The 27,577-nt window shown below is 44.3% G+C and overlaps 1 protein-coding gene and 1 non-coding gene across 6 annotated transcripts in view; both read right to left on the bottom strand.

Moving 5' to 3' along the window:
• Window positions 1-2,581: 2,581 nt before the first annotated feature.
• CKAP5 (cytoskeleton associated protein 5) overlaps window positions 2,582-27,577 on the bottom strand; it is a 105,627-nt gene continuing 80,631 nt past the window's right edge. For 4 of the 5 annotated variants that reach the window (XM_075927597.1, XM_075927598.1, XM_075927596.1 and 1 more), the window contains 13 exons: window positions 26,717-26,910; window positions 22,708-22,880; window positions 20,852-21,025; window positions 20,232-20,352; window positions 19,288-19,467; window positions 9,928-10,115; window positions 9,421-9,496; window positions 7,881-8,069; window positions 7,667-7,804; window positions 7,072-7,155; window positions 6,826-6,985; window positions 4,835-4,986; window positions 2,582-3,302 (listed from right to left, as the gene is read on the bottom strand). In XM_075927597.1, coding sequence (XP_075783712.1) covers window positions 3,054-3,302; window positions 4,835-4,986; window positions 6,826-6,985; window positions 7,072-7,155; window positions 7,667-7,804; window positions 7,881-8,069; window positions 9,421-9,496; window positions 9,928-10,115; window positions 19,288-19,467; window positions 20,232-20,352; window positions 20,852-21,025; window positions 22,708-22,880; window positions 26,717-26,910 — 2,078 coding nt within the window. In that variant the 3' untranslated portion in view covers window positions 2,582-3,053. The remainder of the gene's footprint in view (window positions 3,303-4,834; window positions 4,987-6,825; window positions 6,986-7,071; window positions 7,156-7,666; window positions 7,805-7,880; window positions 8,070-9,420; window positions 9,497-9,927; window positions 10,116-19,287; window positions 19,468-20,231; window positions 20,353-20,851; window positions 21,026-22,707; window positions 22,881-26,716; window positions 26,911-27,577) is intronic. The other variant, XM_075927599.1, reaches the window with a different exon arrangement.
• Window positions 20,070-20,180, bottom strand: LOC112544829 (small nucleolar RNA SNORD67). Its single transcript, XR_003088153.1, has one exon. It is a non-coding gene; the product is annotated as a small nucleolar RNA SNORD67 (small nucleolar RNA).

The following is a 27,577-nucleotide window of genomic DNA, read 5'->3' on the forward strand; positions in this document are numbered from 1 at the left end:
CACAAGCCTGATATGTGAGGGAGTGTGGGAAGTCTCTCCTCTCAGGCAGAGGCTACATCAGTGGCAGGAGAGGGTTGGGGGGCTGTACTTAAGTGAGAAGCACAACTGATTTTTTCCATAGGTCAGCAGGACCCCTCCCCCCACCTCAAAAAAGGTTCCCCTCAAGCAAAGGCAACACTAAATTGCTGTAACAGGGCTGTTAAAATGCTACTAGAGGCATACCACCTCACCCATAGCAAGTGGTAGGCTCTTGACCTACACCACTGTCCCTGAAAGGAAAGCTAAGTTCAACACAGATTTGCTGAGGGGAAACAACAGTATCTAATGTTAAACAAAATAGTTGAAGAATGTCAGTTAAGGTGCTGGGGCTATTTCCTAGAGAAACCATGTGCTTCTAAAGTACTTTGCACCCTACCACACATGCCAAAAACTACTGTTCACTTTGTCAACTGAGTCTGGAAATACTGGTGCTGGATGGAAGACTGCATATTTAAAAAAAGAGGTAGGTTAGTAAGAAATTAATCTAGTTTGTCTGAACTTCTAGGATGTAATTAAACCCATGAGAATAGGAGGCGGCTAGACTTCCTCTCCTCCATAATCTAAAAGCCATTCATATAGTATAGATGGCCCACAGGTTCACTGGTGTGACAAGGCTGAGAGCAGTACCCTCTGGAATAAGGGAAAACTCTGAAATTCCACAAGAACATAAAGGGATATCAAGTGCTTGTTTTTATAAACTGTAATGGCTTCTGGTTACAAGTGTCCTGACTCTGAAAACAGTTGCCTATTCTAATGTACTTAGTGTAACAGTTGAGGAAAATGAGGCAACAGACTAGTTTCATGCCAGCTAGTGATTTAATTTTAAAGGCTGACTTTCAAAACAAGTGTGTAATCTAAATAAGATGGCAATATTTGCACTAACTTGATTAATTCTTAATTAACAGCCTAAATTTTACCTTCCAAGTAATTCCTGGGGCCAACCATACACCATTAGACAAGAATAAACTAGTGCAGAAACAGCATACGACAAAAGTCTTAATATGGGTTTCTGCCATTAATATTTAATTGCTTCTGCACTTAACTTAAAATGTAAGGTAGTATTGTACAAGTTCACAAGCATTCCTTTTACTTCACTCACTACTGCACCTATTAGCAATTACAAAGGATGCAGCATTTTACAACATCGTAATTACAGTAGAAATGAGTCAGCTGCTTTTAGAAACTTTTTTTTTTTGCAAAAGGCAGACCAACCTAGAAAGTAACTAGCAACTTATTAGAACACATCTAGTTGAGTAACAGCAGTGGCTCCAGTACCAAACACCCACAAGCTATTCAGTTAAACCCTGTCAATGAATAGCCCAAGTTGCAGTTTGAGTTCTCTGTCATGCCCTATTCACTGTAGAGAGCTACACAGCCACACTGTAGTTAGAACTTTTTCAAAAGAACTGGACAAAGAGCCTAGAAAGAATAGAAGAGGGGTGGAAAGTGATGGACACCAGCTGACCATTGTAACTGTGATATGGAGGGAATCTCCATCATATGAGACTTCCTATAGCACCAACTAGCAGGCTACTGCCTCATTAGAACTCCTGTCCTATCATTTCTGTAGGAGAGTTCCAGAAGCCGTAGCACAGAACTGATGTATAGAAGGTAATGATTCAAACTACATTTATCACAACTGCCTTAAAATTCAGCCAAGATTAGTCCAATACCACCCCATGGTAGGAACTGCTGGCTTAGAAAAAACAGACCATGAAGCAGTAGCCTGAGAGAGGAAAGATCAACCTAGAGTAGGAATATACTACAGAAACCCTCTGTGTCATGAAGCTCACAGGATGCAGCTCAGGAACACAAGCAAGCTATAGTCCATAACAAATGTGATGAATACAAGTATAACAATAAATGGCAAGCAGGCAAAGGGGTAAATTTATGCTCAAGGATTTTTTGGGGGAAGTAGAAGATATTTCCACTGGCTACTTTCTAACCCCAACCAACAGCAACAACTCCAAAAACTTGTATTACCACAGATTATATTCTGATTTTAGCAAGCTATTACCTAAGCAGATTCTTATAATTGCAATGGTGGTTCTACAGGCTGGGATACACTTGCATCTGTACAGTTGTGAGAACAGCATAACCTTTGATGCTCAGGTCAGACTATTTTAAACACGGGATATTGCTTACCTACTTTGTAAGAACATTTTTATCCAGTAACCTCTTTTGAAGGGAGTACTGCACTCACACTAGGGCCTAACACTTGCTCCTGGTAGTGACTTTACAGATCTATTACATGAATTTGCTCGATTGACCTACAGATGTCTAGTAATTTCTTTTGCTTCCTGATGTTCTTAGGAAGAAGTTGAAGACAGCCATATACTACTGCAGCAACAATACTGCTGGCAGAAATAAAAGGCTGAAAAGTCCAGGGTTCCCTTCCATTAATAGAAGCTGCAGTCAGAACAGTCCATTATTGTATTTAGCTCAAGAGCAACTGATTTCAGCTCAAATACCTATTTTTAGCATCCAAGACACAGTGGCTTCTATCTCCATGGACAGTCACCGCTGCTCCTACAGGGACTAGTATAGTTAATGCAAACTTTATTTACAAAAGACACTTAAATTAGTTACTCCATGCCATGCATCCATACAGAATCAACAGTTCAAGGATTACATGGAGAAGAATTCACAAAATTAAAAGCACTGAAGAGCTTCTAATAGTTAGGAGCTAGGAAAAGATCTTAAGACAACTTTACAAATAAAAAACAAGATATAAGAAGCTAGTCTGAGCAGGACAATGGCTGTTTACAGGTCTGTACACTACAACTAATACACAGAGTCTTCTATTATCAAGAGATGCTCACTGAGAAGCAGAGTATGTACAGATGCTTGTGCCACAATGACTCAGATCATCCCCCAAAATCCACTGTATTATACATAAACCAGTTTGTATACACTAGGCCTAAATGAGGCCCCTTTAACTATGAAGACTTCTAGTTTAGTAAAACTAAAGCTGAAGACAGCTAAGCAGCAGCCATACTTGCACTCAAGCAACTTCATTTGCGACTGCTTTTTATTCTCTCCAGTCTTTTTTTCAAGTCATCAATATTGGTTGCTGTGGAGGAGGAAGAGGTGGTTCCAGTGCCAGAGGAGTGAGTCTGATTGGAATCCAGGTCCAAATGCTGGTAGTGCTCCCGTGACTCACGGAGCTGAGAGAGCTTACTGTGCAGCATATCTGTGGAGGATGCAACTGTGGGGGCTGCTGGTTTGGAGAGTAGTGACGGCAATGCTGGTCTGTCTTCCTGCTGCGGGATAGGAAAAGTGAGATATTTAAGACAGGCAAAAGGTGCGCAAGTCATCTACACCATAATACATGGTGTCTCACCCTCAGGGGGAACATGCTGAACAGAGGAAGAGAAAGTGCAGTCCCACATTAGTAGGCTGAAATGATAAAGAAGCTTTTTTGGAACACTATTTACCATTGTCTGGTTCTCAGTCTTGCAAACAATGTGTACATTCCAACTCCTCTATTTTCAGGACAAATTATATGTAAACTATTGCATGGTGCATTAGCTACGTGGAACTACATGGCCACCATTCTGTAAGTGGTGACCAGAGTGAATCACATGCAAGCATGAGTCTTCTGAATCAGCTGTATCTAACAAGTTTTCCAAATACCTGGTCCTAATTAGGTCACATTAGCCATATTTGATCATCACTTACTGCTTCTTGTCTCAAAGAAATTTCCCATCCTAAAGGAGCCAAAGGTCTGCACTATTGGGGACACCAATAGTTTTTGTACTGCTCCTTGTTACTTAGGATAGAACACAAAATCCATCATCTCACACTACCTCATTCTCTTCAGAGGGTGTGTGAAAAAAAAATCAATTTCCATTTCATTGGGAAGGCCTGCCAGTCTCCACCTGTATTTAAACTGTGTAGGCAGAGGCTGCTCACACACATGGCATTATGAGGACTAAGTGGGGAATTCTGAAGTAATTGAGCAGAAAGGAAACCTGGAGATTTCCTTACAGGATTCTACCACCATCAGATGCTGCAAAGTCAAAACCTCTGCTCTTCTGGGAACCTGAAGCTTCACAAGTCTGACAGAACTGAGTTTACATCTGTACCATATGCCATTTTGCACTCAGCTGTAAACTGATGCATACGTCCCATCTTAAAACATCACAGTAGTCTTGTAGCTATATTCTTACCCCCTAATCCTTGTGGCTATTCCTGGAATCACCTGTATGTTTAACATGGTTGGCAGTCACCATCTTTCAATGAGTAAATAAGATTCCCAGAGAACACTTGATGTCTTGAAGATTTGACCCATTCTACAGAATCCGGTTTTAACATACTGAGTACATTCAGCATTACTGTGATCTCAGAATCCCATATAGCCCAGCCACACAACTTCCATTCATGCAGCGTTTAGTTGTAGAGTGGAAGGATACAGAAGTTTAGAGCACTCAATGACATGTGACCCAGGAGCATCTCTTAATATAGGCATTACCCTTTGGAGAGGAGCAATTCAAGTTAAGTCATTTAGCCTTTTCCTGAAACTCTCAATTACCTGGCAAGAAAAAAGACTCCACATTGTACCAGCTTGTGGTGACTACATCAGTGCAGCAAAAAGGAAGCTGAAGCACTAAAGTCTATTCAGTCAGGTAACAGCTTTAAAGCCATTTAGAGTGGGAAAGATGACTTGCAATAAGATGACAAGAACATGCAGCTAGACTCATAGGGTTCACAGTCTGAGCACTACATTACAGATCTCACTCGAAGTGCACCACTTCCTTTGTAGGCTTTATAGGAGTCTTCAGAAGTACAATACCTTTGCATTGTCAAGGCCACAACGCTGCCTGAGGATTTTTAGCCTTTCCAGGTAGACTGAAGGCCCCACCTCCTCCCCATTTGTGTTTCCTGTGGATGCAGACACTGTGTTTGTGGAAGTGGGGACACATGTTACCTCCTGAGGAGAAATTCCTAGGAAAGGGGAAAAACAACATGTGTAAGCCTCCGAGATTCATGTAATATCCAAACAATCTACAGTTTGAAACAAACCACTCTGCTCTTGGAAGTCCCATAAGTAAGTCCCATTGGCAGCTCCAAAAGCCAACATGTTCTGGCCATTATTTGAAACAACTGAAAAAGCTACTTTGGGACATGTGCAGTCATAATATCAAATGGTAAACTGACATTATCAAGTAAAGGATTTGATATTTATCCTTTGTTCTATAGTGCAGCAAGCCAAGTTAAAGGAACCCCGAGAGGACTGAGGAATTCCTCAATTGATCAAACCACCCAGGGATCTTATTCATGAAACTTAAGTGCACTGCTCCCAATTCCTCTTCATGCAGTTGAAAGCAGTGAAAGAAAGTCTCCAAAGATCCCCTTTTCCCTCTAGCCTCCATGCATAAGACAGGATTATCAAAATAATGATAAGTGCTCTTTATGGAATAGAGAAACTAAGAGGAGACTGAGGCAGAGGGTGGCCTTGAACCTTTAAAAATGGAGGAAGTTTAGGTACAATGCTCTACCCACCCATAGGAAATAAAGGCTAAAAGGAACTTCTTGCTTCTTCATCAAAGCAAAGCAATGTGAAAAATGCTGTTTGGAAGTCTACACTGTGGAGGTAACTAGACAACATGTCATCTTTTCGAGGTAGGGACAGAAGTTACTTCTGCATTACCAGCAATATTTCAGAGGTTGAGAAACTCAGTCACTCCTCCTTTGAAAGTAATTTGTCACACAACTTTGGGGGAAGGGATCAATGAGGAAGACCTCAATATAGGCACAGAATTGGATCTTTCAGGAGCAGCAGAAGAATAAGCATAAGTGCCTGTCTATGTGTCCCTTACTGCAAATAGCTATTCTTCTGCTGTTTCATTATTCACTAGTGTGATCTGATTTAATTATGTTGCATTTTCTTATTTACTAGTGCGCGCTTATGGACAAATTTTTGAGTTCTGTTCTACTGAAACACTTCACTGAGCAAGTTCAGAATTTATGGGAGCAAAGACCTAGTACACAAGTTTAAGCAGGCCTCTATGGTGCTTAAGTTCTGAATGAAGAACTGTGACAGACCTCTAGCTTCCTGAACATCTACAGGGTGACTTGCAGGTTACCTGACAAGACACTGCTCCTATTAAGAGTTGCCAGATTATTCCTAGCCAAGAGTGGGGAAATTAGAAGGAAAGCTGTGTCTTGTGTCAACTGTGTTGATGTGAAATATATGAAGTTTGTGTCTTGCTTCAGTCTGACAGTTTTGTGCAAAGATCCTAGGACACTATTTTAGTGGCCCTAAAAGAAGAGAGGATTTTGCAGCTGTGATGTCTAGATAGTATGTTTCACCAAGGAAGCCGAACTAAGGATAGGGAGAGCTTCAGACTAAGTTACTAGCAGCAACAAGAATCACTCAATTGCCAGGCCTTTGACATAGGACTCCTGAGTACTGCACTCCATTAGAGAAAAAGGTTTTGAATTATTTTAGGAGGGGCACTTCTCTAAGTATGACCAGCATGACGTGCACTGAAGTCTTTTCAGAACTTTCATCTCTATATCCTTCACAGTTAGTTTGGTAAGGTGACCACAGCACTTTCCCTGTTAGTGGCAAAGCATGAGTGGTCTTCGCAACAGGTGCCATAGTAACTTTCATGAATGTGCAACTAACAAGTGCTCAGAGAATAAGGGGATCATTTGGAAGTCCATAAAGGTCTCAAACATAATAGCACTTAAAAGGGAGCAGCTAGAATTGCCCCATTGTAGCTAGATTCAAGATGCCATGTTGCTAGACCAATTCACTTCCATTGCCAAACTCTATACCTGTAGATGAAGGAATGCGTCCTTTGCCCTCCCTTTCCATCTCAATGAGGCGGAGGCCTCGTTCCACATAACTCTGGAAGAACTGAGATGAGTTTTTCAGAAAGGGCTCGATATCTGCATCAGAATACTTCTTCTTGTATTCATACAGTTCTGCCAGACCCTGGGAAAGGTGGAAAGTTTCCATGTGTTACCCAAACTGCAGCATACACCACCGTCCCCTTCATCCTATTGTAAGAAAGCACTCACCTCTTTAGTGTTCTCCTTGGAGCCAATTTTCTTAAATATCTCTGCTAAAATATCATTTACTTTGGCCTTTGAAGACTTTTCATCCTAAATAAGAAATTGAGATCCCTGAACAAGATTGTTTTAAGAGGCATCCCCCAAAAATTAGAGGTACTTAGTACTTCAGTGTGCTGTAAATTGTTTAGCTAAGGACCTACCAGCTGCCTGTGGAGAGTCAGGGATAAACAGACCTAGGACAGCATAGACGAGCTGGGTCAAAAACTCTTTTACAAGACTGGAGTTGAGAGAGAGATCAGGTACAGAGCATGACAATCTGGTGTAGAAGTCTCACCATAGAAGACCAGTGTTTAAAACTGGTTTTGGTCATAGTTAAAGTTCAGTAGACCAGCCATTACCAGCTCTCATGTTCAGCAGGCAAGAGGGGGTACTAATGATCCTTAATGCATCTCAGAGGCACAGAAGTAGAGGGACCAATTTCCAACACTGATCATATTTTTGTTGGCAACTTACATCTGACTTGAGCTAGGTCAGAAACTTATTTCTAGGAACAAAGGCCATTTGCCATCTCTCCCTTCACCTTCAGTTTCAGGTTACTTACTATGCGAGAAGCCCCCTTTTCTGTGTCTTTATCAGTCTTGCTTCCAGTTTGGTCCACAGAATGTTTCATTACTCGACACAAATGAGCTTCCAGCTCAGACTCATTCTTGTTTTCTATCATTGTTAAGTGGTCCAAGATCTGAGAAACACATAAAGAACTTTTAATTTAAGATTATCAAGCTATCATTAAGCACATAGTTGGCGTCTGCTCTCACCTTGGGTCCTTTTAGCTTGCAAAGGGTGTGAAGCAGAGTCTTAAGTGTCCTTATGGGGAATTCACTTTTACACTGCTTCAGCTTCTCCTTGGGAAACACCTTCATGAAAATGTGGATGTCCAGCAGGATTCGATCCAGGTTGATATTATTGATCGTTTCAGGAAGAAGCCGCACCATTCTCCACAGACACTGGTGAGAAAAATGTTTATTAAAAACCAACTTCTCAAGTCAGATGTACAAGTTTTGCTGTATCCAAGGTGTCAGTATCTGGTTGTAGATGCCCAAAAGAGTAAGTAATATGGTGGATTCCATTATTAATAGCAGGAGATTGTGTTACTGGCATACGTACAGTACAAGTCGTTGCACTTCACTCTGGGACTGCTGGATGCGTACTAATCACATTATAGTACAGGCAGTCCCCAAGTTACGCGGATCCGACTTATGTCGGATCTGCAGTTACGAACGGGGCCCTTCCTCTCCCTGGTCTCCAGCAGACCAGGGAGAGGAAGCAAAGCGGCGGAACACGCAGGCAGCGGACAGGGCTGTCCGCTGCCCACGTGCTCTGCGGCTTGGCTCTGCTTTGCCCCGCCCTCCCCCGGTCTGCAGACCAGGGGGACGGGGAGCAAAGCCGCGGAGCACGGAGCAAAGCCGCGGACAGCATCTGGGCTGTCCATCTGGGCTGTCCGCTGCCCGCGTGTTCCGCCGCTTTGCTCCCCGTCCCCCTGGTCTGCAGACCAGGGGGACGGGGAGCAAAGCAGAGCAAAGCCACGGAGCCCGAGGGCAGCAGGACAGCCACGGCGCGTCTGGGCTGTCCCGCTGCCCCCGGGCTCCGCGGCTTTGCTCCGGGCACCTGTGGTACAGCAGCTGGGGTGCTGCCAGTTGGTCCCGTAGCACCGCTCTGGGCGCTACTGGACCAACCGGGCAGCACCCCAGCTGCTCTGCCCCAGGCGTCCTGATTCAGCCACTGCTGGTCAGTTTCAGCAGTGGCTGAATCAGGACGCCTGGGGCAGAGCAGCTTGGGTGCTGCTGGGTTGGTCCAGTAGCGCCGAGGAGCGGCGGCACTACTGGACCAACCCAGCAGCACCCCAGCTGCTCTGCCCCAGGCGTCCCCAAGTCAGCCGCTGCTGAAACTGACCAGTGGCTGACTACAGGAAGCTCCTGCCCCGGGCTTCCTGGAATCAGCCGCTGATCAGTTTCAGCAGCGGCTGAATCTGGACGCCAGTTCCGACTTACATACAGATTCAACTTAAGAACAAACCTACAGTCCCTATCTTGTACGTAACCCGGGGACTGCCTGTATGTCTAACCTAGGGTAAGGGGCACTTAACATCAATATTTTAACTAGAATGTTTTAGAACCTTAGCATAGATGGGGCAAGTTATCTTAACATGCTACATCTAGACTAGGTGCTAGAGTAGTATTTAAAGTTATAGTCACCAACTAGGTCTTAAGGCACCTTGTGTTCCTGCTTAATTCAGATTGTTAGTTCAAACAAACTTCAGAGGACTGAATGAGCACACAACCCCCATTACAGGCTCACCTTCATGACAAGCTCTGAGAACTTGGGAGAGCTGGCTGTTGCTAGCAGACTGTCCTGGAGCAGAACAAGCAGAGCACTGGAAAGAACAAATATCATTAGATGGGCAAATGCCACAAAGGGAGTGAAATAGCACATCCCTACTGACCATCACAGTAGAGGCTACAGACCAATATTAGTCCAACTTTCACAAAGTGCTGTGAGCCTCTTCCTGGTCCCCAGTATCTTATTATCAGCTCCATAAAAATGGAGAGCTGAATCTCTGAAGGACATACCAAGTCAATATTGGTCAACTGATACAGACAGATTACAAGTTTAGATTGTAGAATACTTCCATGTAAAGCTTTACCACCTTGATATAGATTCACTAGTGATTTAGTCATAATTGCCCCGTTAGGTGATGACAAAACAGCTGAGCATGCTTCCTAAAGAGTAAAATTATATTTCACCTGTGGTACAAGACTGTTAGAGAAAGAAATGTGTCTTTGATTCTAACAAAAACTAACATACCTCAAGATGTTGGTCTGGTCAGACTTCTCCAGAACCTTTACCACCAAGAGGTTGACCGATCGGATGACCTGCTGCCCTTCCTCGAGGTCTTCAACCCGTGAATCCAACATTAATGTAATGAGGCCATGCATTAAGTCCTTCAGCACTCCTGTGGAAGCCTCCCGGGCCAGGCTCTCCATCTGAAATAGCTGCCCATCGAAGTCAGGATTAGAAGCTTTCAGCATGCATCATTTTAGTTTAGGGCTCATCTGGGATTCCACTTGCAACTCCCTCTCTAAACATGCAACTCTCAAAGTTTTCATATGTTCTATTAAAACTCATGTGAAGAACATTAAGGTTGTAGAGGTAAGCATTCAAAAGCACAAAATACCAAAGTTAAAGCTGTATATGTAACACTTAGTTTTATTTTGAAAACAGTACATAAACATGATTTCTTACCCCAAAAGGTCTTCTCCCCATGTGTATATTGGTCAGAGCTACTTATTTCAATAACTAAAATGAATATTCACTATACTTCCTACTCTTGGACCTCTTGAGCCAGCCCAGCTCAGTATTTTGCCTTTTCCTCTATCATTTTGTCTCAAGGATGGTTACAATAAAGCAAACCTGTTACCTGTGCAAACCCATGGGGGGAAAAAAATGAGGTCATACTGGGCATTGAAGAGCTAATTTGACTTGAAGACCTTTACTGTTAGTGAAGATGCAAAAAACCTTGCACCAACTACGTTTGCAACGATGGTAACTAACCCCATGCAACCCCAAACTCCCACAATCTTGCTTGTAAACTGAGCCATGTTGTTAATAAACCACCAGCACGCTCTTTTCAGTCACTTCAAAACAGAACTGCACTTCAGTTATGTTTCCTTAGGTGCACGCATTAAGATATAACTGTTATTTACCTTCTCGGAACTGTGGTTCTTAGAGATGAGTTGCTCAAACTCATTCTAGTTAGGAGTGTGTGCGCGCGCCCAGTGGAAGAAGTGTTTCCCCAGCAGCACCTCTCAGGCCAGCTGTGGTGCTCAATAATAAATGACCCTGCCAATCTGGCACCACCTCAGTTCCTTTTTGCCGGCTACTCCGACAGAGGGGAAGGTCTGGAATGGATACGAACACCGCAACTTGAACAAGAACTGTCAGATAGTAATGTTAAATTGTATCTGCAAAAACAAGGGATCCTGTGCTCCTTAAAAATTAAACAGATTTATTTGAGCATAAGCTTTCATGGGTAAAACTCACTTCACCAGATGCACTGGAGTGCAAATTACAGAGGCAGAAATATATATGTACTAGTACATCAAAAGAAGTTACTTATCAAGTGTAGAACCAGTATTAAAGAAGTCAATTCAGTTAGGATGGATGTGGCTCACTGCTATGGGTATCCACATGGCTCCACAATATGCCAACATTTTTATGGTTGGGCAACGCTAAATAAATCTGTCTGTCTTTAAGGTGCCACAGGACTCCTTGTTTTTGCAGTTACAAGAAGGTGCATAACTATTTTCTCTGACTGCTCATATCAATCCACTTAAGTATGGCTTGAGACTCACCTAGGGGAGCAGTGTTCCCCATAAGTATGCGCTTGTGCGCCCACTCAGGAGACATTCTAATGCCACCCAGATGATTAGAGTCCACAGCAAGGTTGTGTTTCTCTTTTGGTGGTGTATATTTGCACATGCCTCTGTGTACATACAAAAATGTATTCTGCACATGGATGAAAAAGATTATAAGGAACATTACCTAGGCCGTGGGGTTGAAATTCTGGAACAACGGACTGGAACACTGCTTTGCTGAAAACTATAAGTCTCCAACGTGCTGGATGATGGCATAGCGAACAGTGAAAGCGTGTACCAAGGACCACATGGTTGCCTTACAGATCTTCTTAATTGGCACTTGGGCCAGGAAAGCCATTGAGGTGGCCTTTGCTCTTGTGAAAATGAGCCAAGACAGCTGGAGCAGGAACACTGGCTAATTTGTAGTGGGTGTGAATGCAGGAGGTAATCCAGAATGAATTCTGTGACAAAACAGATCTTTCATGCAGCCTGCAATCGCCACAAATAGCTAGTGTGACTTTTAGAATGGTTGTGCGTGTTCGATGTAAAAGGCAAGTGCCCACCAAATGTCCAGAGTGGAGAGATTGCTCATGGTTGCTCACACTCTATTTAGGATAAACCCACAAGCAGGAAAACATCTTCAGAGTGAAATTGGCACACAACCTTCGGAAGGAAATCTGGAGGAGGCCTGAGTTACACCTTACCTTGTCTTTGAAGATTATATGGAGGGTCAGAGATGAGGGCCTTCAGCTCTGAAACACTCCTTCCCAAAGTAATGGCAATTAGAAAGGCAACCTTCCAAGACAGGTACAGGAGTGAGCAAGTTGCCAGTGTTTGCAAGAGTCCCATCATTTTGGAAAGAACCAGAAAAGGTCCCATCTAGGAAACTGCTGCCAAATATGTGGATGTAGTCACTCCAAGCCCAAGGAAGCATCCAACAATGGATTTGGCAATGACAAAGTGCCCATCCAATCCCAGGTGAAATGCAGGTAACTGCCAGATGTACCCTGATGGAAGTAGCATCCAGAGCTTTCTGTTTGAGGTATAATAGGTATTCTAGGATGAGAAGGATGGGGGGGCTGTAATGGTAGAGCAAAGCCCTGGGAGCACCAGAGTGCAAACTGCTTTCACTTATCCAAATAAGTAGTGCCAGTTGGAGGATTTCCTGTTACCAAACAACCTCCCTGACCTGCTGTGAGCATGAGAACTCTATCTGGGTCAGCCATGTAGCTTCCAGGCCATGAGGTGGAAAGACAGGAGGTCTGGGTGACAGAGGCAAGAGTTGTCCTGAGTTCTTGGGTCTGGGAACCATAGAATGGTTCAAGCAAGTCTTGTGGAGCCACGCTAGCATAGTTAGTATAACTGCCACCTTGTCCCTGCGGATCTTGAGCACACAAGCGGAAACAATAGGAATACATATGATCTGATGGTGATCTGACCATAACAGGAGAAAGGCATCCAGGAAGGAGCCTTGGCTGCAGTTCTGGAAGGAGCAGAACTGTTGACATTTCCTGTTGCCCTGAGTGGCATAGAGGTTGATGTGGGGAGTTCCCCACTCAGCAAGATGGTAGAATGACATCTGGTTGGATGGACCATTCATACTTGCAGAAGGACCTGCTGAGGTAGTCCACCAGCTGGTTTGGAGATCCTGGAAGATAGGAAGCCTGCAGGTGAATGAGTGGGAGATGCAAAATTCCCATAAGCTGGAGAGCGGAATAAGCCCCAAATCTGTTATGTAAACCAGTGTAGACAAGTTGTACATCATGACTCCCATGCACTCACCTCGCAAGAGTAGCTTGTCTCAACTCCTTGACAGTGATGTGGAGTGAGTGTGTGTCCAGGGACCAGAGGCCATCACTCTGTAGGTCTTCTACAGGAGTCCCTCAACCTAGCACTGACATGTCTGTTACCAAGGGCAGGGAAGACTGGGGCTTATGGAAGGAGATTCCCTTACATACTTCCTACTGATTTGCATCCTAGGCAAAAAGCTGACACAAACCCCACCTAAAGAGGTCTAAAAGTCAGATCGTGGCATGTTGTACCATATACATGCAAGATGCCATATGGCCAGACAACTCATGCAGCTCTTTGTTTTAGTGGTGAGGTACTATCCAAGACTGGATACGATGGCTGAGATTGTTCAAAACTGGGCCTCTGCCAGGCACACCATGGCCTGAATAGAGTCTAGTCTGCAGAAGGTGGATTTCACCAATCGAATGTGCTATTCCACCTGGTTCCTGGAAGCAGGCAGTTGTTGAAGTAGAGGTATACCTGCACCTCCCTGCAATGAAGGAAGGCTGTCATCACTGGCATGCAGTTGATAAATAAATGGGAGCAGTACCGAGCGCGCAAAACACTAATCAGTAACAGGCCCAGGTGTGGAACAGTAATTGGTACTGATCAGAAGTTGATCATAAGCACATTCCAAAAGGATGGTAACACCAGCTCATTAAAAAAAGACCTTGGTACCCACATTCCCCACAGATATAGACCCAGGTTCAGGAAAGGGTCTAAAAAACAGCATGATGGATAGAGATGTTCTAACTGAACCACAAGGGGCAGGGTGATGGGTGGTATCTAAGTAAAATCAGATGGTGGCAACCTGACACATCAGGAGTGATTTTTACCTTGTTTGCACCTGTATATAAAAGAGTGTTTTTGGGGGAAACAGTCTTTGTCCAGCCGAAAGGGCAGTGGGACTTCTCTCTGAGCTGAGTCCACTGTTATGAGGTACAAATGCATAGCGGTTTGGTAGAATATACTGACAACTATTACCGTACTTCACTTAAATCTGGCCGGACACCGGTGATCCTTATCTGATTAGTGGTCTTTGGGGGCTCTCAATCTGCTGGGTTGACAATTGTGCAAGTCAACATGGTACACGATTGAGCACACACGCATGCAGCTCATCATAGATGGAGCAGGGGACCTATCAGGACACCACGACAGTAAATCCTAACCTACTACACTGGTGACCCTACTACAGGAATCTTTGGATTGGGGGCCCTGGCCTTGGTGGTATGCCCATGGGGCCCAAAATAATCACTGCACTGACCCTTGCCATGATGGGACCATGGTCCCACACTACCATAGGATCTACGAGGCAATCATTGCCCACTCCACTTAGATTATCTAGACCCTGCCTCTGAGCCCAAGACTAGGACTGGACCATCAAGGCCAAGGTGGTACTAAGGGATGCTGGGACGAAAGCAGCATTTTGTCTCCACTGGCAGTGATGAGTGACGAAGCATTGTTGGTTTGTCTCAAGATGGTGCTGCATGCTGTTGCACCAGAGGAATGGGAAACCTGGAAATCAAGTTCCTCATGACCTTGAAGGTGTCCAGGATGAAGGTGGCTCCATCTCCTCAATTACGCAGGAACAGGAGTTCACCAGCAGCGGATGTTGACTTTGGCCCCACAAGATGGGGCCATCAAGGTGCACTAGGCACTCCTCTGTGGAATGTGCCCCATTGACCTATTTCAAAAGGATAGGTCTGGAGTTAGGAGATCTGCTTCTCTCCTGCTTCTGTGACATCAGGAAATGGACTAGTGTCAGTGCCAGAGAGCAGTGGTGCCATGGATCTCTGTACTTAGTGTCTTTCCACAACACTGGTTCTGGTGGGTTGTGTTCTCAGAGACACCTCCATAAAAGAACTGCTTCAAACTGGAGTCCTGCTCTTTTTTGTTCTTCAGTGAAACCCTTTACAAACTCTGCTCCTGTCTGCTTGGTGCACCTCTCCAAGACACTTCAGACAAACATCATGGGGGTTGTCCGTTGGCAGAGACTTACTGCAGGACTTGCAGGGTTTAAACCCTTGGGCCTTTGGCATACCTGGAATCCCCAAAATTAAATCTGCAGTTGGGAGTGAGGGTTCTCCTCCACCCTAACAGCTAATAATTTGTTTATTGTTGTACTAACAGTAAAAACTACAACTAATGCTAACTACACTAACTTAAACGATAGAGAAAACAAGGAGAAACTTGCTAAACAAGCCATCCAATGATTGTCACTGGCAGTAAGAAGCAAATGAGGTGGTGCTGGATCAGCAGGGTCATATATTGAGTGCTGGGAAAGGCACCACTCCAGGGGGCTACACAGCTGATCTGAAGGGTGCTGCTAGGTAGGGTCTTCCAGATGGGCCATGGCTCAAGGCTTTGCCCCCACCCAGCAGAGAGGAGCCCACGCTGGTGCTCCAGCCACATAGCTTCCCCCAGCCCCATAGCTCCCCCACAAAGTTGGAGCGCCAGCACTGGTGTCCCACTGCAGGGGAAGAGATATACCAAGCTCACAGGCTGGATCTGGTTTGCAGGGGGAGCAAGCAGGTCCATGTGCTGCCATTCCCTCTCCCTCCAACTGGTTTCCTAGAGAATTGCGGCCTGGAGGCTTTCTCCACTGATTACACTGACCATAATTGTGGCCAATGGGAGCAGCAGGAGGCAGTGCGGGGGAGTGGTGGGAGGACATGAAGCCAGGTACATATGCCTCAACCCCCTTATGCCCAGATCCTGCACCCCCATCACCCTCATGTACCTCCCCCTGCCAAGACCTTGCACCCCCACCTCACACCCTCCTCTCTTGGCCTGATCCCCTACCACCAACAGCATGCTCCTGTTCCCCACCTCCCATCCAGACCCACCGACCCTCAGCCTGCTCCTGCACCCTCCCTCCTGCTCAGATCCCCCACCCTCAGCCCTGCTCCTGCACTCACCTCTCACCCAGACCCTGCATCCTCAGCCCACTCCTGCACCCAGTGGGGCCAACAGCCACCACAAGCCCTGGGACAAGGTGGTGGTCGGGAGACCGACTCCATAACCCCAGAAGAGGCAAGGCCAAGGACAGTCAGTCCTTATTGCTGCCTGAACTGCACCACTGCCTTCCCCACCCCAAGCCAAGCAGAGTGGCACTCCAGTGCTCCTGTAGCAGTTCAAAAGAACTCCAGGCCCCTTTAAATGGCCAAGCCCCAGGGCAATTCCCGCCCCCACTTCATCAGCAGTCCTGACTAAACTTTATTTTCTAGCCAGACCCTCCCCACCCATTTTGTCACCATGGATGGTTGGTCCACAGAAAGGTTTATACTGAGTGAACCAAAAAGTCTGAGAACCACTGTGCTAGGGGAAAAACTTTGACTACTCTGCATGTGGCGCACACATCTCTAACTAGAATTAACGAGGAATCACTCAAAAAAGTTTCAGGGGGTAGCTGAGTTAGTCTGTACAGAAAAAAACCCACCCACAATAAATGGTCTGGTAGCACTTTATAGATTAACAAAACATGTCAATGGTATCATGAGCTTTTGTGGGCACAGCCCACTTCTTCAGTGGTGTCCCCCCCAAGGGTCAGTCCTGGGACCAATCCTGTTCAACTTATTCATAAATGATCTGGAGAAAGAGGTAAGCAGTGAGGTGGTAAAGTTTGTGGATGATACTAAACTGTTTAAGATAGTCAAGACAAATGCAGACTGAAGAACTTCAAAAAGATCTCTCCAAACTGAGCGATTGGGCAACAAAACAGCAAATGAAATTTAATATGGATAAGTGCACATTGGAAAAAAATAACCCCAACTATACGTACAGTATGATGGGGGCTAATTTGGCTATGACAGATCAGGAAAGATTTTGGAGCTATCGTGGATAGTTCTCTGAAAACTTCCACACAGTGTGCAGCGGCGGTCAGAAAGGCAAATAGGATGTTAGGAACTATTAAGAAAGGTTTAGAAAATAAGAGACTATCTTACTGCCCCTGTATAAAACTATGGTATGCCCACATCTTGAATACTGTGTATAGATGTGGTCGTCTCCCCTCAAAAAAAAAAAAAGATATTTTGCCCTTGGAAAGGGTTCAGAGAAGGGCAACTAAAATGATTAGCGGTTTGGAACAGGTCCCATATGAAGAGAAGCTAAAGCAACTGGGACTTTTCAGTTTAGAAAAGAGAAGAATGAGGGGGATATGATAGAGGTATATAAAATCATGAGTGGTGTGGAGAGAGTGAATAAAGAAAGTTATTTATTAGTTCCCAAAATAAAAGAACTAGAGGACAAAAAATGAAATTAATGGGTAGCAGGTTTAAAAATAATAAAAGAAAGTTCTTCACACAGCGCGTTGTCAACCTGTGGAACTCCTTGCCAGAGGAGGCTGTGAAGGCTAAGACTATAACAGAGTTTAAAGAGAAGCTAGATAATTTCATAGAGGTTAGGTCCATAAAAGGCTATTAGTCAGGGGATAGAAATGGTGTCCCTGGCCTCTGTTTGTCAGAGGCTGGAGATGGATGGCAGGAGACAAATCGCTTGATCATTGTCTTCGGTCCACCCCCTCTGGAGCACCTGGTGCTGGCCACTGTTGGCAGACAGGCTACTGGGCTAGATAGACCTTTGGTCTAACCCAGTATGGCCATTCTTAGGGTCTTATGTTCAGATGACCGGAGTTTGGAGTTTAGGATGTGCAGATCCAAAATAAATAGGGAGGGGTGGGGGTGAAGAGACAGAGAGAGAGAGAAAAAAAGGGGGTTGGAGATTGGGAGTAGAGGGAATCAGTAAGTATCTGAAGATTGGGTAGTTAAAACGAAGCCCTTCTCTCCTATTTATTTTAGGTCTGCACACCCTAAACTCAAAACTCAGGTCATCTGAAGAAACTAGGTTACTGTATTTTTCAGATAATGAAACATTCTATTTTCCCTTCAAATTTAGATGATCACATGAAGTATTACTGTGCATGCCAGAAAATCTAGCAAAGTCATAGGCGGACCTGGTACCAACACTTAAGTTGACCCAATATTTCCAGTTATAAGATCTTGTTTTCATTTGCACATTTGCCAAATTTTACCTGGTTTTGGCTGAAGTTTTTCACACTAGCTATCTGCCTCAAGTTAATTTTTTGAAACATTGAAGTCAAAATGGTTCAGCCATTTCCAAGGATGAAGCTGGGCAAAATAACTTATTTTCCCCCCATGTGAAATTTGGTGACCTTTCCCTTGAAAAGCTTTAGCATAGGGAAGGAACCTACCTGCTTGATTTGAACACAAAAGGGACAAGTGCCAGACTTGTAAGGGGACTGGCTCGGTAAGAAAAGCCTAGGACTGGAAGCCTAAAAGTTTGAAGAGTAGACACTGAGTTTGTCTAAGCGAGGATAACAGAGCTTAGACAAGAAGCCAAAAGGTGGTGAAGAGACATGACTGGAAAAGGGAGCACTGGGAGCAGAAGAGCTTATGTCCACTAGAGCACACTCCCCTCCAGAGCCTAGATGGAACCTAAAAACACTTCAAGTTTCACAATTCCCCTACTATTGCTGTTAATATTAATGACAACAGGTTGTCACTGAGCCAAGTAAAGTGAGAGAATGACTCTGCAGTCCAACAGACAGGGCATTAACCTATGAGGAGGAAATCCAGGTTTAAGTATGCTCCAGCAACTGTATTTATAAATAATCTCTCCTCTTGAAGCTGTCCCATGTTAAGACCTACATCAGCACATCCCAGCAACTAAGGAATTCACAACATATGAGAGCTACATTGAAATTGCATCTCCACATCAGGCCAAAGGGAAGATGGGGTACTAAACTCAGGTCTCCTATCCATTGGGCTAACGTTTATAAGACATGAAACACTCACTCCCACTATGCACCATATGCTTTGTATCCAATTTGATTTTCTGCATGGGTTTACTGTTAGACTATCTCCAGGTGAATAATTTAAAGAGAATAGCTAGAAAGAAGCCTTCTTAAACGAGATTAACTAGACAGTAAAGCCAGTGCAGGACATTCCCATCTTCACCCACCCATCTCCACAAGGCTTGTTTCTTTTCCTCCCTGCCTTACCGAGATCATATTTCCAATAATACAGCTATAGAGTTTGACTATCTCATCCTTGTCCAGTTTCTCATCTGCCATGTGTGTGTTGTAGATCAGTCGGAGCTGCATGAATGTAGCTATTAGGAACTGGTCAATGTGGCCAGACATGGCTTCTGCTTTGTCCTCCTGTCTGAGGACTTCATCAATCTAAAAGCAAAAAACCAAACACACGTTAAAGTTGATCCTCTGCAAACAATACTGGAAGAATGTTTAACTTAGCTTCCCCCACACTTACTATTCTATTAGTCAAGACATCTGTTTTCTAAAACTTCATTTAAAAATGGGTGTCTTTGGACTTGTACAACTAATTCCAGTCCATTCCGTGGCATTAATAATCCCTTGGCTTGGCTATGACTTCTCCTATACTCATAAAATGTTGAGTGTGTACAAGACTATATAATAGATTCTGTAATTGGTCTCGTATAGATTTTTGAATATGGCACACCTTAACAGTTAGAACGGCTCAAGGGTTAAGAGGCAGGGCATTCAACTCCTACACTTGGGATTTGCAAGGAAGTTTAATCAAAAACTAATCCTCACCAGACCAACATGGAGGTGAGACTCCCAATACCTGTATATGTCAGAACAAAAGTGAAGTCGATATAGGAGGATTAGAACATCACCACTACCCTCAACACCAACAGCCATCACCAGGTCAGATATAAATTCTATATGGTTGATGATCTAGTATAAACTTCCATGTACAAAATGTATCCTGCATTCTTGTCTGATGGAAAATTTATGTAATCAGCGAGTCAGATGGCCCCTGTGCACTTAGCTTTGTCATCAAGGACATTCTGAGTGGTTTCCATGTCACCCGACATGGCAACTCCACCAGCGTGCAACTCATCACTCTCGCATACTGGCCTTAGTTCAACACAGTGTAGTTATCAAATAAAAGTTTCACTTACCTGTGCCAGAGCCTGGATACTAGTATTTATGTCACCACTGGCTACCTGGGAGATGACAAAGTTGATGGTGGAAGCTGTATTACTGTGCATGTCATCGAAATGGGGCGAGACAGCACGAATCCTAGACAATTCAAAGGGGAAAGAAGTCTGATTCTTCATGGTAAAATAGTTCCTATCACATCCCTGCAGGGAGAACTTCATTCTCATTTACAGGAGATGGAAAAGAGATTTAAGTGATTTGTTTTAACCACACAAACCATCTGCAACAGAACTAAGACTACAACCTAACCTCACTCAGACCATGCATTAACTGTAAGACCAGGTTTCCTTTTCCTTTGTGTAGTAAGTTCAGGGGCAACTTCTTTTCCCCCTTCAGAATCTCTCTCCCCCGCAGCTAATAATTTTTTATGACAGCCTATCAACATGTATCTTCCTACTTGTGTCTTATAACAATCAACAGACCATTACATTGATGTCTGACTTCATGCTAGTCTAGGTCTTAATGTCTTAAAACCTTACTTCCACATGCAAGTGTTTGTCTATGTTGCCACTCAGAATGGTTCTAGTTTTGGTTGGCTAAACACGAGTACATATAAACAGGAATACATATAAAAACTCACTTGGGTTCTGGGATCAGGACTGGCTCAAAAATGTCATCTAGTTTGTGCTGTACAAGTGCTGGCATCTCACATTGAACTGTGCCGTTGTCATTCTCAATTTCATCTAGATCCAGCTGGAATTCCCGTGGAACTGTATGTGTTGTCTCAGAATGGACATTCATATTGCGGGCTTGGCTATGGGACCAGAAGAAAGGTGTTTATGTCTACACAGGGTAAGCGGTCATGGTAACACTAGCATCCACTGGTAGTTCTAAAGCTCTCATATCAAGATAGTGATTTTCAAGATCTGATTTAATTTAATCCTCTAATTGAAACCTTTACAGTTCCCCCAACTGTTAGTAGTAAAGGCTTATAAGTTAGGAGAGATGCTGCCAATTACTGTATTTTCCGGTGTATAAGGCGACTGGGAGTATAAGACGACCCCCTAATTTTTTAGTTAAAAGATAGGGTTTCGTCTTATACCCCAGCACCCCTCCGCCTCCTTTGCTCCAGGTGTCCCTGGTCTGCTGGAGACAGGCCCCAGCAGACCAGAGGCACCGGGAGCAAAGCCGCAGCAGCTTTGCAAAGCCTTGGGGGAAGCCAGCGGGGGGGGGGGGGGGGGGGGGGGCGGGGGGGCAGCCCAGGCGCTCCTGGGCTGCCCCGCCGCCGGCTTCCCCCGAGGCTTTGCAAAGCCGCGGAGGGGCTCGGGCGGGGGGGCAGCCCAGGCGCGCCTGGGATGCCCCGCCGCCGGCTTCCCCCGAGGCTTTGCTGGGCCGCCCCCCCGCCGGCTTCCCCCGAGGCTTTGCAAAGCCGATTTTTGGGGGATGTTTTTTAACATCAAAAGTCGTCTTGTACGCCGGAATATACGGTACTTGCTTTCATAATTCACCTGAGAAGCTGCTGGTTTCCCCATAAACCCTTTAAGTCACACTGAAGTTGTGACAAGCATGCATTCCTCCACATGACTGAGATCCAATACCACCAAAGACGGCATTGACTGAACATATTACTGAAGCTCAGGTCTTCTCTCACGTGGTTAAGGAAAGGTACATTAACTGAATTAGCAATGTGACAATCCAGTGAGCATCCAAGACTCCCCCCTAAGGTCCTGAAACACTTGCATCTTAGAAAGGGAATTTAATCTCTATTACATAAGTTTCACTGTGGGTCTTAACAAAAAATCAGAATGATCCAAAAAAAAAAAAAAAAAAAAAAAAAAAAATCAGAATGATCCAATACACTGACACATGGCATAAGATGCAATTACTGAGCTTTGTTTGTGGTATGGGTATCCCCAAACTCAGATTCAAAATGCTCATCCAGCTGGCCTCTTTACACTGGCCCTACCAAATTAAGAATAGAGTCCAATCAATACCAAGTTTAATGCAACACATGGGAATGAGTTCTCCCACTAATTCCAGCAGCTGCCCAGCATGGAATTGCCATGTCTGCTAGCAGTTTGGCTCATAGTTGCTCTTGGTAGATGCTCTCTATTCTTGCCATTTTACTCTAAGTTATTTACAAGTACCTAGAACTGGTCTACATAAGTCAATCAACCTCTCTGTGACTAAGTCAGAAGTTAGAGATACAAGAGCCCTGCTACCAAGGAGTTAGTGGACAGTACTTACATCCTATAAGTGCGATACATAATTCTGTCCATGGAGAAGCAGTGAAAGAAGGCACAAGACCATTTAGAAAGGATTCAAGACAGACAGACAAGACAAAACAATGAAAAAAGGTTCAAATACTTTAACATTATCTGCCCAGTTTTCACAACATGCAAAGACAATGACTACAACAAAGGAAACACTGCGGACCATGTTCTTAGCACATACATTGCAGAAGCCATAGATCATCATAACTATTTCATTACATACTTGAGTTTGGAAGATATGTCCTCAGCCGGTCCCTTCCGAAGCACGCTAGTATTAGCATTAGTGCTCTGAACACGCTGAGGTTTCTCTTCTGCCTGCCTTGCTGGAGCGGCAGCTGGTCTCTTAGCAGACCGCTTTATTCTCTCCTCCAGCATGCTCATGTCTTTCTCAGAAAGCTGGGAGAGAAAGGCAACTTTTCAGTTCAATCTACAAATTGTAGATGTTTCAGGAATTGCAGTTGCCATCAATGATGTACACAGTCTCACCATTTATTTGTAGTTACTGTATAGTGCTATGGGATAAAAAGAGGGAGGCTAAACAGACCAGCAACCTAAGGCCCTGAATAGGACTAACCACAGTATGGTAGAATCTGTGGGAAGTGTCATCCAAATTAATGTTTTCATGGTTAAGACGTTACAGCTAGAAGATACAGTATACAAATTAAGTTTTAGCAAAGGGAACCCCTGCAAGACAAGATGGAGAATTATAAAAGCACACTCAAGATCCCAGACAGAAGTACAGGCAGTGCTGACAGCTTCCTACAAAGAGAGGTGCCCTCTTACCTTGGAGTGGTTAATGAGGACTTATCAAGTGTGAATAATTCAAGCTGAGGTTAGCTTAAAGGAGCTTGGCTTCCATATCTTCTAGTGATAAGACTTAAGTTTACTAAAACTTAAAAGGATTCAGGAAAAGAAGTTACTTACTAGGAACTATTATCAGATAAATTGTTGCTTCTGCATACTCACATTTGTCAGATGCATTCTCCACTTCACTGAACTTTGGGACACCTCTAAAAATGCAGGGCTTTTTAAGATTGCACAAGCAGCCACCCTGGGGGCACTGACCATGCAAAGCCAAGGTTAAGAAGCTGAAAGGTCCAGCAAATTCAATTTTCTGCTAAACCCTGTTGTTCTGAGAATAGAGCTTTTGAGTAAGAAGAGATGACTTCAAGATTGTTTCTGCATAGTCAACCAACTGCTCATTCCAAGGAGTAGTTCAAAATACTAACGGATAAGCAAAAAGGAGGGAAAGTAGGAGAACTTCAGTGTAGCTGATTCACATAGGAAGCAAAATTACCAGGGATAAGTGACCGAAGCAAAACACATTTATTTGAATACCTTATTATTGACTAGGCTGAGGAGCAGATGGGAGAGGTAGCAGCAGCAGATTGGCGCCCACCTCATAACATTCTTCCTATAGGACCTCCAAACACTTGTGAAATACTGAATTCCTCAGAGTGTGCACAACTAACAGTGCAGACACTGACACTGGTATACCAATCTATTCCATGTTTTAATTGCTTTAGAAATACCATCTGAGGGGGAATGCCAATTAGAATGGTATAATTCATAGGGAGAGGTCTCAATGCCAAACCACAAACCTTTTTAGTTATATAGAATGGGGAAACCCTGGCAACAAAAAACTTAATGGGGTATCAAAATTACCTTGTGGTATTTCATGCTCTTTCAGAATATCAAGTTCATCAAAATCTGAATTTGTGAAAACCAGGAAGTGAGGAACTAAGGTGCATGTTCAAGCAACTATATGTTCACATCCCATCCCCTACAAGCCTGGATATAGTCATAAGTCATTCAGAATTATCTGCATGCCCTCCTGCTGCATTCACTGTGTAAATACACTGACAAGTGGAAGAAACAGTTGGAGCAACTTGGAAGGACTGTTAACTTTTGGATATGTATAGAAGCACCTTTGGCTCACACAGGGGTCAGAAGAGGTGGATAAGGACTAGGGATGTCAATGTGCAGCCTACTACATGATTAACCAATAAACCCTGGATAATTGGTTAATCTGGTCGACTACATGCACTCACACAGAGTAAGGGTTGGGGGAGGAGGAGTATCAGAGGCAGCAATGGGGGAAGCAGGAGCCAGTGCCTGCGAGGATCTGGCTTTAAAGAGGATTCCTCATGAGCACTGGATCCACCTCTATCACCCCCCACTCTGCTGCCTCAGATAGAGCGGCAGCAGTGCGGAAGGTGAGGGGGCAGGCTGGAGCCAATACTCGTGGAAAGCCAGATTTGAAGCACTCTCCTCCTGTGCGCTGGCTCTGTGGACCCATCTGCCCCAACACTGCTGCCTCTATCAGATACAGCAGCCTGTCAGTAATGGCCCGGGCTTGTCATGGACTGAGGTTGATCTTTGGCAGCACCCTCTGTCTCCAGGAGGTCTGAGCCCCCTTCAGAGGTTGGTCCCCAACAGCACCCCGGTCTGCCACCTCTGTATCCGAGGCAATAGTGCCAGGTGGCAGGCATTCTGTCTGCACAGGGAGCGGATTTTTCAGCTGGCTCTCCCGGCAGACCAACTCCCGCACGCCAATCCACACTGCTGCCTCTGATAGAGAATCAGCAACAAAGGATAGCAGGGGGTTCCCCGGGAGTGGGGTTGGGAGTGCACTAGCTGCTGGCTCCACCCCAGGATCTATCAAATAGTTATGCTAAGATTTCATGCTGTTACATGACAATTCAACTAAACGATAGCTGACATCCCTAATAAGGGCCTTGAGAGATACACTAGGTCTCATTTCAGCACTGCATTGCATCAGCAATGTAGTACTGGGGTCTACTTGCCGTGGGGATTGAGCAGTTAGGTAGGAGGAGATAAGTGTGAACTGAATTTAATGAAGGATAAATGGAAGTATAGCTAGCATTAGATGGTATTAAGCACAAAAGTGAAGGTGCTGTAAAATTTAGCCAAAGTGATGTTCTTTTTATGAAGTAGGCTAAAGGTTCAAGTGTAAGTAGCTCCTGTTCAATACAGCACATGTGTATGTTATAGACATAGTGGGACATTGCTTGAAGAGGCAGAGTTAAGGTTCCATCACCACACACCTTAACTATTCCCTGGTTTTCATGTGACCAACTTTTGCTGAATTCTTTCTGGAAAAGCTCTGTTTTAAAAAAAGTGGTTTTTTAAAAAAAGGACAAATTTTAGGAGTTAATGGTCACCAGGGCAGTTGTTCTTATGTAGAAATGCAGTTGCAATGCTACTGGGGCCAAGTAATGACAATACTACCTCGCTCTTACAGTTCTCTTCTAAGTAGAACTCCATGAAGAAAACATTCTTCACTATAGAAGATTGCATTTCTCTCATATATTTGCTATGTGACTTGGGCCAAAGATGATGCTGGCTGGCTGGCTAGAGTTGGGAACAGAACAGAGGGTTTCCAAGCCCCCCATCTGTTGTTCTTGCCACTAAAGACACAATTTTGAAATTTCATCCTAGATTTGTTAGCGGAATTTTTATAATGGTTGTTTTACATTATTGCTTTACTACATAGTTTCAGTAACTTGAAGCACGAGACAGAATATTGTCTCTAATAACCCTCTTCCCCTACCAGCCCCCTGCAACAGATGATGCAAGTCATGACTGAGGTGCACTGACAGAGCTATGAGGGGCCATAGGCACTGGAAGAGCAAGGGATGCCAACCACAGTCCATTGAAAGTATAGAATGAGTTGGTGCAATCAAAAGGAGCCAAGGGAAACTGAATGAGTCTTGCATCAGAATAGAAATAACTGGGCTAGAGTGAAATGTTAGATTAAATGAATTTCCATTTAAAAAATAAGCCAGCAAGACAAGAATTGCTGCAGCTGGTTTTATCCCTCATTTGGAATACACTAAAAGGTGTAGAACTTCATCCAAGGTTCCTCCAAAATCACCCAGTAGCATAACATCATTCTAAAGCAGATCACACTACAAACAATACAGTCCTCTATGAAGGAATTACAATCACCACTTATTCCTTCAATATACTAGTTTGCCACCTATTGTTACTGGAGATTAGAGGTCCTATAATGTGGAATTAATCAATTAACTTTTAAATAAAGCGTTACGGTAGACAAACTGACACCATAAATACAGCTCTTGGCATCTATTCCACTATCGGTAGCAGGATGTGCCATGATTGATCACTACCCATTTCAGTGTGAAAGATTCCCTTACACAAGATAAAAAGCTAGTTCAGGCTACCTCCTCCCATTTCCATTCACTCACGTTTCCAATTAGCTTGAAAACTTGGTCCCCGTGAACATTGTAGACAGTCACGATGGTGTTGAGTGCAGCATTGCGAACAGTGTTGTCCCTGTCACCAATGTGAGTCGCCATCTCCTTTAATGCTTTGCCAGGAGTTGGCTGGCACACATTCATGCCATATGACTCAACAAGACACCCCAGCTCTTCGAGGCACTCTAAGGGATCAGAAACAGATTTTTTTAATTGACACTCAACCAAGATAGTTAAATAGACAAGTGCCCCATTTCAATATACTCTGCAGTGACCTAAATCTATATTCTGTTGCAATGCCTCTGGTGTCTGGCATTCAAGGGTATGTCTAGACTACATGGCTCCATCAACAGAGCCATGTAGATGAGTTTACTAGACATAGGAAAATGAAGCAGCGATTTAAATAATCGCCACTTCATTTACATCAAAATGGCCACCACGCTGTGCTGATCAGCTGCTTGGTAGCACAGCACGGTGGTCTGGACGCTCTGCGGTCGAAGAAGGAAGCCTTTATCAACCGCTCCGTTATGCCTCGTGAAATGAGGTTTACCTGAGCGGTCAACAAAGGCTTCCTTCTTCGACCGCGGAGCATCCAGACTACCACGCTGTGCTGCCAAGCAGCTGATCGGCACAGCACAGGGGCCATTTTGATGTAAATGAAGCGGCGATTATTTAAATCGCTGCTTCATTTTCCTATGTCTAGTAAACTCATCTACATGGCTCTGTCAACGGAGCCATGTAGTCTAGACATACCCTAAGTGCTCAGTTTGGTGACAATCCAAAAATTCCCTTTATGCAGTGGGCAGAGTTAGAGAGAACTTAGTTTCGAAGGGTGCTTGAGTTTTCCATTTG

The sequence above is a fragment of the Pelodiscus sinensis genome, chromosome 4, assembly GCF_049634645.1.
Source record: "Pelodiscus sinensis isolate JC-2024 chromosome 4, ASM4963464v1, whole genome shotgun sequence".
NCBI classification, from domain to species: domain Eukaryota; kingdom Metazoa; phylum Chordata; order Testudines; family Trionychidae; genus Pelodiscus; species Pelodiscus sinensis.